The following is a 12,066-nucleotide window of genomic DNA, read 5'->3' on the forward strand; positions in this document are numbered from 1 at the left end:
ATTATCCTGTACTGTGACATCACTGTGTGTATTATCCCTGTACTGTGACATCACTGTGTGTATTATCTCTGTACTGTGACATCACTGTGTGTATTATCTCTGTACTGTGACATCACTGTGTGTATTATCTCTGTACTGTGACATCACTGTGTGTATTATCCTGTACTGTGACATCACTGTGTGTATTATCCTGTACTGTGACATCACTGTGTGTATTATCCCTGTACTGTGACATCACTGTGTGTATTATCCCTGTACTGTGACATCACTGTGTGTATTATCCTGTACTGTGACATCACTGTGTGTATTATCTCTGTACTGTGACATCACTGTGTGTATTATCCTGTACTGTGACATCACTGTGTGTATTATCCCTGTACTGTGACATCACTGTGTGTATTATCTCTGTACTGTGACATCACTGTGTGTATTATCCTGTACTGTGACATCACTGTGTGTATTATCCTGTACTGTGACATCACTGTGTGTATTATCCCTGTACTGTGACATCACTGTGTGTATTATCTCTGTACTGTGACATCACTGTGTGTATTATCCTGTACTGTGACATCACTGTGTGTATTATCTCTGTACTGTGACATCACTGTGTGTATTATCTCTGTACTGTGACATCACTGTGTGTATTATCTCTATACTGTGACATCACTGTGTGTATTACCCCTGTACTGTGACATCACTGTGTGTATTATCCTGTACTGTGACATCACTGTGTGTATTATCCCTGTACTGTGACATCACTGTGTGTATTATCCTGTACTGTGACATTACTGTGTGTATTATCTCTGTACTGTGACATCACTGTGTGTATTATCTCTGTACTGTGACATCACTGTGTGTATTATCTCTGTACTGTGACATCACTGTATTATCTCTGTACTGTGACATCACTGTGTGTATTATCCCTGTACTGTGACATCACTGTGTGTATTATCCTGTACTGTGACATCACTGTGTGTATTATCCTGTACTGTGACATCACTGTGTGTATTATCCCTGTACTGTGAGATCACTGTGTGTATTATCCTGTACTGTGACATCACTGTGTGTATTATCTCTGTACTGTGACATCACTGTGTGTATTATCCTGTACTGTGACATCACTGTGTGAATTATCCCTGTACTGTGACATCACTGTGTGTATTATCCCTGTACTGTGACATCACTGTGTGTATTATCCTGTACTGTGACATCACTGTGTGTATTATCCCTGTACTGTGACATCACTGTGTGTATTATCCTGTACTGTGACATCACTGTGTGTATTATCCCTGTACTGTGACATCACTGTATGTATTATCCCTGTACTGTGACATCACTGTGTGTATTATCCCTGTACTGTGACATCACTGTGTGTATTATCCCTGTACTGTGACATCACTGTGTGTATTATCTCTGTACTGTGACATCACTGTGTGTATTATCCTGTACTGTGACATCACTGTGTGTATTATCCTGTACTGTGACATCACTGTGTGTATTATCCCTGTACTGTGACATCACTGTGTGTATTATCTCTGTACTGTGACATCACTGTGTGTATTATCCTGTACTGTGACATCACTGTGTGTATTATCTCTGTACTGTGACATCACTGTGTGTATTATCCCTGTACTGTGACATCACTGTGTGTATTATCCTGTACTGTGACATCACTGTGTGTATTATCCTGTACTGTGACATCACTGTGTGTATTATCCCTGTACTGTGACATCACTGTGTGTATTATCTCTGTACTGTGACATCACTGTGTGTATTATCCTGTACTGTGACATCACTGTGTGTATTATCTCTGTACTGTGACATCACTGTGTGTATTATCTCTGTACTGTGACATCACTGTGTGTATTATCTCTATACTGTGACATCACTGTGTGTATTACCCCTGTACTGTGACATCACTGTGTGTATTATCCTGTACTGTGACATCACTGTGTGTATTATCCCTGTACTGTGACATCACTGTGTGTATTATCCTGTACTGTGACATTACTGTGTGTATTATCTCTGTACTGTGACATCACTGTGTGTATTATCTCTGTACTGTGACATCACTGTGTGTATTATCTCTGTACTGTGACATCACTGTATTATCTCTGTACTGTGACATCACTGTGTGTATTATCCCTGTACTGTGACATCACTGTGTGTATTATCCCTGTACTGTGACATCACTGTGTGTATTATCCCTGTACTGTGACATCACTGTGTGTATTATCCCTGTACTGTGACATCACTGTGTGTATTATCCTGTACTGTGACATCACTGTGTGTATTATCCTGTACTGTGACATCACTGTGTGTATTATCCCTGTACTGTGAGATCACTGTGTGTATTATCCTGTACTGTGACATCACTGTGTGTATTATCTCTGTACTGTGACATCACTGTGTGTATTATCCTGTACTGTGACATCACTGTGTGAATTATCCTGTACTGTGACATCACTGTGTGTATTATCCTGTACTGTGACATCACTGTGTGTATTATCCTGTACTGTGACATCACTGTGTGTATTATCTCTGTACTGTGACATCACTGTGTGTATTATCCTGTACTGTGACATCACTGTGTGTATTATTCCTGTACTGTGACATCACTGTGTGTATTATCCTGTACTGTGACATCACTGTGTGTATTATCCTGTACTGTGACATCACTGTGTGTATTATCTCTGTACTGTGACATCACTGTGTGTATTATCCTTTACTGTGACATCACTGTGTGTATTATCCTGTACTGTGACATCACTGTGTGTATTATCTCTGTACTGTGACATCACTGTGTGTATTATCCCTGTACTGTGACATCACTGTGTGTATTATCCTGTACTGTGACATCACTGTGTGTATTATCTCTGTACTGTGACATCACTGTGTGTATTATCTCTGTACTGTGACATCACACCCTTAGTAACCCCTTACACCATATACTTCCATAGGCTTCACCTACCGGCCATGATGATCCTTCTTTGCGCAGGACAAGTTCTTGGTCTGTATTGTCCTTTAGATAGTCGTCCTTTTCGTATAACTGATAGATCTTAAAGACGTATTCCTCTGACTCTGAATTGTAACTGATTGTCATATTGGTCGGAGTGTTCGGAATTGCTGTGGAGAAGAACAAAAGTGAACTTCATGTTATGTCAGCCTTACATGGACCTCAACTACTGAACATCAAACCAAAAATGACCAACGGGGCCAACTATCACCGTACAAACTCCATAGACGTCACCTAGAGCACCATGGCCGGCATCATGGACAGTATCGTATATGGGCCGGACATTGAATGGACGTGAAACTACAATTGTCAGTCACAGGTAAAGCTGCAGCAATGGGTGGGGATTCTAGAAGGTTCTTGAGGAACACCAGGATTCATTGACTGCTATGGAGCCATACTAGAAAGTTGGACAACATGGAGAATGTACAGACTGGAGAGGTAGAGTAGGTTGTTTGGCCTAAAGTGGACAATGCCTCTAACCCCGACACAGAAGTGGCCACCGCTGGGATTTCCAGATCTTGTCCCTCAGGTTCAGACATCAGCAATGTCTCCTTACCTATCTTCTTCAAATCGAAAGTCTTACAATATTCCGGTTTCCTCCACACCATGCAAACTGTATAGGCTTCTAGATACAAGGAATGGAAGACAATGGTTCTGTTTTCAACCCAAACTTTTGAGGCTTTAAATTTTGATTTTAATCTGTAGAATATAAGAAACAATACATGTAACATACGGAGAAGCAGAAGTAGGAAAAATAAGACATCAGATGTCCTGCGTGTGGTCTACTCAGAAGATGGGGCGTGATGGGGTCAACAAAGCCCACCTAAAGCATCTTCCTTCCATTGTTGTAGTCCCTTGAGACATCACCAAAGTTACAGCAAGGTTACGAAATAATAGTTAATGACTGACTGTGGCTATTACGATGGTGACACATCTCATAGCCCCCCACCAGTCCAAACTGAAGAACCTTGTGATCCATTGGTGGAGAGAAGACCTCTAGAAGGTAAAAGAAAATGCAATGGTGGAGAAGAAGAATGCAGAGATGAAAAAAGATACCAAGAAAGAAAGAAGACATTGGGTCAAGCCAAGAAGACCAAAGGGTTTTGGTGGATCTGTGGGCAGCCTAATACGTAACAGCAGTGGGGCTCTAGGGAGACTTGTCCTGAGCCATGAGGAGGTCTATGGTGCTATGACTTTCCCATGGTGTCCAAGGTATCTTCAGATACCCCTGGACATCAGTGTTTGATGGATATCGATATCTGGGATGACTGCCCATAAGTACAGTGAGGGGTCTGTGGCGGACTATCAAACACTGGTTGACTATCTCAAGGTTAGACCATCAATCTGTATGTCCTGGAGAACTTGTGTATTGGATAGCAGTTCCCTTTGAGCCCTGGATCCAAGAACAGCAAGTCCGAAAAGCCTTGTGCCAAGATCCAAATTCCATCTAGTAAACTTGGATAAGAACTGGTATGTCCGCCACTACAGCGCCCACAGGTCTTCATCAATGGGTGGCGGTTATTTAGCGGATGAGCGGCAGACATATTGTGGTCACACATATCCATGTACGATATTCTGTTCTGTATTACAACAATCCATGTTATTAGTGGGGAACTTACCGGAGCTTAAAAGTAATATTTGTGGCCTTTCTGGGAGGTTTCTCCGTAACACTGCACAACAAGGTGACATTACTTATAGGTATCTTGGAAAAACACTCAAAGTAGCTTTTATTTTCAGGTTCTTCATCATCTTCAGCAAGAGAAATGGAAACAAGTTATAAAATGATCAGTTGCTGTGTACATACATTATGTAATTGATGGTAAATTACTCCAGAGCTGCGCTCACTATTCTGCTGGTACAGTCACTGTGTACATACATTACATTACTTATCCTGTATTATACTCCAGAGCTGCGCTCACTATTCTGCTGGTACAGTCACTGTGTACATACATTACATCACTTATCCTGTACTGATCCTGAGTTATATCCTGTATTATACTCCAGAGCTGCGCTCACTATTCTGCTGGTACAGTGACTGTGTACATACATTACATTACTTATCCTGTATTATACTCCAGAGCTGCACTCACTATTCTGCTGGTACAGTCACTGTGTACATACATTACATTACTTATCCTGTACTGATCCTGAGTTATATCCTGTATTATACTCCAGAGCTGCGCTCACTATTCTGCTGGTACAGTGACTGTGTACATACATTACATTACTTATCCTGTATTATACTCCAGAGCTGCGCTCACTATTCTGCTGGTACAGTCACTGTGTACATCCATTACATTACTTATCCTGTATTATACTCCAGAGCTGCGCTCACTATTCTGCTGGTACAGTCACTGTGTACATACATTACATTACTTATCCTGTAATATTCTCCAGAGCTGCGCTCACTATTCTGCCGGTGCAGTCACTGTGTACATACATTACATTACTTATCCTGTATTATACTCCAGAGCTGCGCTCACTATTCTGCTGGTGCAGTCACTGTGTACATACATTACATTACTTATCCTGTATTATACTCCAGAGCTGCACTCACTATTCTGCTGGTGCAGTCACTGTGTACATACATTACATTACTTATCCTGTACTGATCCTGAGTTACATCCTGTATTATACCCCAGAGCTGCACTCACTATTCTGCTGGTGCAGTCACTGTGTACATACATTACATTACTTATCCTGTATTATACTCCAGAGCTGCACTCACTATTCTGCTGGTACAGTCACTGTGTACATACATTACATTACTTATCCTGTATTATACTCTAGAGCTGCGCTCACTATTCTGCTGGTGCAGTCACTGTGTACATACATTACATTACTTATCCTGTATTATACTCTAGAGCTGCGCTCACTATTCTGCTGGTGCAGTCACTGTGTACATACATTACATTACTTATCCTGTATTATACTCCAGAGCTGCACTCACTATTCTGCTGGTACAGTCACTGTGTACATACATTACATTACTTATCCTGTACTGATCCTGAGTTACATCCTGTATTATACTCCAGAGCTGCACTCACTATTCTGCTGGTACAGTCACTGTGTACATACATTACATTACTTATCCTGTATTATACTCCAGAGCTGCACTCACTATTCTGCTGGTGCAGTCACTGTGTACATACATTACATTACTTATCCTGTATTATACTCCAGAGCTGCGCTCACTATTCTGCTGGTACAGTCACTGTGTACATTACATTACTTATCCTGTATTATACTCCAGAGCTGCACTCACTATTCTGCTGGTACAGTCACTGTGTACATACATTACATTACTTATCCTGTATTATACTCCAGAGCTGTACTCACTATTCTGCTGGTGCAGTCACTGTGTACACACATCCGTATATCCCTTATTGCCCCGGCAGGTCCTAGACTGAGGTGGTGATAAGGACCAAATACCAGAACTGTGTTACAAGTTTGAGTAAAATGTCACGGGTCCTGTTGCCTCTTGTACGACCGCTCTGAGACCTGAACACTAGTTGCCTCATTTCAAGGAAATGTCACCAGGTCAGACCTTATAGATCATGTCAGTCAGTCAGACATTCGGGGTTCACCTGAATACGACACTTTTTATTGCTTCCCGTTCGGTGCCTCCATTGCTGAGATAATCGCTTTATTCTTCAGCTGTTTGGTACAACAAGGACGCCGCCATTGCTCTCATTAAGTCAAATAGCTCTTTAGCATGTCAGTATAAAGACTAATATCTCAGCAATGGAGGCCCCGATCGGGAAGCAGAAAAAAGCGTTTTATTCAGGTAAACGCCAGCTATCTGACTGTGCTTATAGTTCAATAGGGTCTGAACTAGTGACACTCCCTTTAAGAACATAGTAGCTTGCATGTTGGATAAGCTTTCTAGTTCTCCAGTTATGTCTGAATCTGCCAATATCACTCCTTAATCTCTAGAGTCCGGAAACCACTCAAATACTACAAGTCCTAAAGATTCTCTATTTAAAGGGGCACACCAACCTACCCTATCTCTAACCCTCTTACAATCCTATCTGGTCCCGTCTGGAACAGAAGAGTTAGGGTCCGTGCACAAGATGTAACGCGGCGCTCATTCTGACACATAAACTCATGTCAGAGTCAGCGCTTCAAAACAGAATCCCATTGACTTCAATGGGTTCCATTTTTCGCGCGCCACACATTGAAGTCAATGGGATTCTGTTTGAAGCGCTGACTCTGACACGAGTTTACGTGTCAGAATGAGCACCACGTTACATCGGGTGCACGGGCCCTTACTGTAGCCCAAATTTAAGTAAAAAGAAAGGTGTCAGTATACGGAACGCACCACAGCTTTCTGCCTATTGGCCACAGAATGGTCAGAGTGCCCAAGTTGACCCCTGTCCACCCCCGAAAGCGCCAATGGATATGCAAACAATGGATACGTGAGCGTCAGCTCTGCAGCACAGAGCTTAGTGTTATTTTCCATCACAGGCTATCCCTCGCATGTTTGTGATCTCGCACGCTCGCTGTGGTTTGATCATGTTAACCACACGGTACTATAACATAACAAATGTGTAAATCTGATGACACTGAACCGACGCTACAATGACACGATAGGATAGAAACATTTCTCATAGCGCAATGAAAACGTATTCAATTTATTGTTAGATTATTTTCCGTATCAATTCTTCCTGGTTGTCAGGATCTCTGCTTGCTGTCATTGACTAACGGTGGACAATAATGAGATGACAAGTGTACAGCTCATCCCACACACTGTATCTGTAACAAGCCGTGCACCTGTGTGTCCATCATACAACTAGCAATCATTATTATTCCCTCACCTCTCCTGGACTCTCCTGTGGCCACTTTGGGCATCTTCCATCCTACTACTTTACATCAGCGGCCCCATGCGACTTCTCGAGCCCTTTGAGTCGGCCACATCAACTTAATAACACTTATCTCAAAGCATAGTGATGTTGGCAGGTCCTATGTGACCACTGAGGCCCGGGGTAAGGGAGGGGAAGTATCAATGAGTGTTATACAGCGGGTACGGAAAGTCTTCAGACCCCTTTAAATTTTCACCCTTTGTTTCATTGCAGCCATTTGCTAAAAGCAAAAAATTTCATGTTATTTCTCAGTAATGGACACTCAGCCCCATCTTCACAAAAAAACTCCCAGAAATGGAGAAATTTTTGCAAATTTTTTAAAAAAAGAAAAATTGAAATCTCACATGGCCGTAAGTATTCGGAGCCTTCTGCTCAGTGTTGAGTATTTGGCCCTTTTGAGGAGTCTTCTTGGGAATGATGCAATAAGTTTTTCCCATCTGGATTTGGGGATCCTCTGCCATTCTTCCTTGCAGATGTTCTCCAGTTCGGTCAGGTTGGATGGGGAACGTTGGTGGATGCCATTTTCAGGTCTCTCCAGAGATGCTCCATTGGGTTGAGGTCGGGGCTCTGGCTGGGCCGGTCAGGAAGGGTCACAGAGATGTTCCTCAGCCACTCCTTTGTTATGTTAGCTGTGCGTTTGTAGGGTCATTGTCTTGTTGGAAGGTGAAGCTTCGGCCCAGTCTGAGGTCCAGAGCGCTCTGAAGAGGTTTTCTTCCGGGATATCTCTGTACTTGGCCGCATTCATCTTTTCTTCCATTACAACCAGTCGTCCTGTCCCTGTCCCATAGTTTGATGCTGCCACCGCCATGTGTCACTGTTGGGATTGTATTGGGCAGGTGATGGGCAGGGCCCGGCTTTCTCCACACATACAGCTTAGAATTAACGCCAAAAAGTTCAATCTTCGTCTCATCAGAGTAGAGAATCTTATTTCTCATAGTCTGGGAGTCCTTCATGTGTTTTTTGGCTTTCCTATGTCTTGCACTGAGGAGAGGCTTCCTTCAGGCCCCTCTGCCATAAAGCCCTGACTGGTGGAGACTGCAGTGATCGGTGACTTTGTAGAACTTTCTCCCATCTCTGGAGCTCGGCCACAGTCATCTTTGGGTTCTTCTTTACCTCTCTCACCAAGGCTCATATCCCAGGATTACTCGGTTTGGCTGGACGGCCAGGTCTAGGTAGAGTTCTGGTCGTCCCAAACTTCTTCCATTTAAGGATTATGGAGGCCGCTGTGCTCTTAGGAACCTTGAGTGCTGCAGAAATTCTTCTGTAACCTTGGCCAGATCTGTGCCTTGCCACAATCCTGTCTCTGAGCTCCTTGGGCAGTTCCTTTGACCTCCTGATTCTCATTTGCTCTGATATGCTCTGTGAGCCGTGAGGTCTTATATAGACAGGTCTGCGCCTTTCCTAATTAAGTCCAATCAGTTTAATTAGTCACAGCTGGACTCCAATGAAGGAGTAGAACCATCTCAAGGAGGACCAGAAGGAAATGGACAGCATGTGAGCAAAGGCTCGGAATACTTACGGCCGTGTGATGCTTCAGTTTTTCTCTTTTAATAAATTTGCAAACACATCTACATTTCAGTTTTTTCTATCAAGATGGGGCTGAGTGCACATTTATGAGGAATAAAATGAAATTTTTTAATTTTAGGAAACGGCTGCAATGAAACAAAGCGTGAAAAATGTAAAGGGGTCTGAATACGTTCCGTACGCACTCACCTCCACCGAGCCTTCACTTATACTTTGAGGTCTAAAGAGACTCTAGAGTCACAAACCCCAAAAATTCAGCCAAACCCAAGGTTTTTAGTAAAATGATGGCGGCTCACTCTAAACCAGTTGGCTTATCGTCAGGTCCATGGGTCTGGCCATGTTGGGGGTTGTACGGTCACACTTTCTGTTGTAACATTTGCCCAAATGACATCCCTGTTGGTAAGTACCAAAGTTCTTCTAATGTTTCGTCTATTAATGTCTAACCATTTTTGGTGGAAATCCCTTTGTTGTCAGAAGGGTTTCCCAAAACTGAACCGGTTTCAGCTATGCGTGACCTATGTGGTCGGCCAGGGCACCTCCAAAAATATCCCCCTTCCTTGAATTCTATTGTATCAATGGATTATGATCCTAATACCGGTGTAACTAGGTGCAATGGAACTAGGGTTGGGTGCAATGGTTCGTATCAAGCCGGGTTCATTATAAATTCTCCAAAAATCTTATGAGATTCACCCATCACTAAATGGAGCATGACTAGGCTCCTTGTACCAACCTTTGGCCCCTTCTATGATATCATGGAGTTCGACTGCTACAAGGGACCGGAGATTGGCGTTGGTCACCAAGTGGTTAATATCGTGTACTAAGGTGGTAGAGGGATGTTTTTTAAAAAAATTGAAGACACAGTATAAGGCACCGCCATGGGGCAATGTTTTTGCCATCAGGGGGCACAATGTGGAACATACGTTTATTCGAGGGGTGTAAAAGGGGGGCTTTGTTTTATAATCAGTGGGAAAATTATGGGCATTATCTTAAGTAAAACTAAGGCAGAGTTACACTTTACACTTTTTAACCCCTTCCTCAAAAGGACAATGATATAATTAGCAATAAATTCGGAGTACCCAAATATGGTAAAAACGATAACTTATCTCACAAAAAACAAGCCCCCATATGGCTCGGTCAGTGGAAGAATACAAATGTTCTGGCTCTAGAAATTCAATGGTGAAAATTTTTTAAAAAAATTGAGTAAAGTTTAATAAATTCCAGGCCTTCGGGGCACTGTATAATCTTGTGTACTATATAGATGTGGCCCCCGGGCCCTGATGATTAGCTCAGCAGTGCTCAGCAATGGGTGTGGAAATGTCATTCCTCAGCGACCCCTGCTGGCAGTCTGCAACACTGCTCTATGCCCGCTGCACAGCAGAGACAATCATATGACCAGGAGTCAGAGTGTCAGGATAGGAGGCAGAAGAGGGGCCCGCACCTATACACTATGAGAATGATGGATGAGATTGGCCCGACCTAGCCCCTGAGCGATGAGCTAAACACATAGGCAACAGCTGCACAAATTATCCTGGTGGTTTATTACAATGTATCAGTCTGCAGTCCAGGCTGTTGCGCTCACAGAGCATTGTCTAGACTGGATACAATATACCAGTGTGTAGTCCAGGTTGTTGAGCTCACAGAGGATTGTCTAGACTGGATACAATGTATCAGTTTGGAGTCCAGGCTATTGAGCTCACAGAGCATTATCTAGACTGGAGACAATGTATCAGTTTGGAGTCCAGGCTATTGAGCTCACAGAGCATTATCTAGACTGGAGACAATGTATCAGTTTGGAGTCCAGGCTATTGAGCTCACAGAGCATTGTCTTGACTGGATACAATATACCAGTGTGTAGTCCAGGCTGTTGAGCTCACAGAGCATTGTCTAGACTGGATACAATATACCAGTGTGTAGTCCAGGCTGTTGAGCTCACAGAGCATTGTCTAGACTGGATACAATGTATCAGTGGAGAGTAGGACTAGCTATGTACAGGGTTACTGCCTCTGAATGGACACAAGAATCTTCTCAGTCACTGACAGCAAGCAGAGATCTTGTACATGGTGAGGAATAGAAACACAAAGTCTATTAGAAAGTTCTAGAACTTTTAATTTATACAACTTTGTATTTTACAAAACTACATGAATCAGCGATATGTAACGTTCAGATTAAAAATGTCCCCCCTCCCCAAAAAAATACTGTATTCATCATAGTAAAAATTCATTGTCAGATACAAGCGGTACATGGTGGATATTTCTACTAACCACTAAACTAGAATATAACCTTGTGGAATATCTACCTGATTCTCCGGAGGAATCTCCACTTTGCTGCAGAGATGAATGGAACAGGAGAAAGAGAAGTGCAAGCGACGAGGCGAGCATGATGGCGAGCCGGCTGCTAACCTACCATGTCTGACTGCTGCACAGCCTTGTACATGTAGTGAGCGCGTCTGAAGTAACCACAGCTGGGAGGAAACACCGGTGCACCAATGAGGGCCGAGCGCTCAAGAGGAAATCACCACAGGAGTTTATGAAGTGTTCTGATCTAATCATCTCGATGAAATATTGACGTTGTTCATAAATATAAGTTACCATTAGAATCATCTTTCACCTTTTCATCTTTTCCGAATTTGGTGTCTATGCGAGGCGGAGACCAGCGGTCATGGCC

General features: G+C 42.9%; 1 protein-coding gene across 1 annotated transcript in view; it reads right to left on the minus strand.

Annotated features, from left to right (window-relative positions):
- Positions 1-11,780, minus strand: part of IL7R (interleukin 7 receptor) — a 35,844-nt gene extending 24,064 nt beyond the window's left edge. Inside the window, exons 1-4 of the mRNA XM_075266647.1 lie at positions 11,699-11,780; positions 4,636-4,765; positions 3,573-3,715; positions 2,972-3,126 (exon numbers count right to left, since the gene is read on the minus strand). Of these exons, the coding sequence (XP_075122748.1) occupies positions 2,972-3,126; positions 3,573-3,715; positions 4,636-4,765; positions 11,699-11,780 (510 nt within the window). The remainder of the gene's footprint in view (positions 1-2,971; positions 3,127-3,572; positions 3,716-4,635; positions 4,766-11,698) is intronic.
- Positions 11,781-12,066: the final 286 nt, after the last annotated feature.

The sequence above is a fragment of the Leptodactylus fuscus genome, chromosome 1 (genome assembly GCF_031893055.1).
Source record: "Leptodactylus fuscus isolate aLepFus1 chromosome 1, aLepFus1.hap2, whole genome shotgun sequence".
NCBI lineage: Eukaryota > Metazoa > Chordata > Amphibia > Anura > Leptodactylidae > Leptodactylus > Leptodactylus fuscus.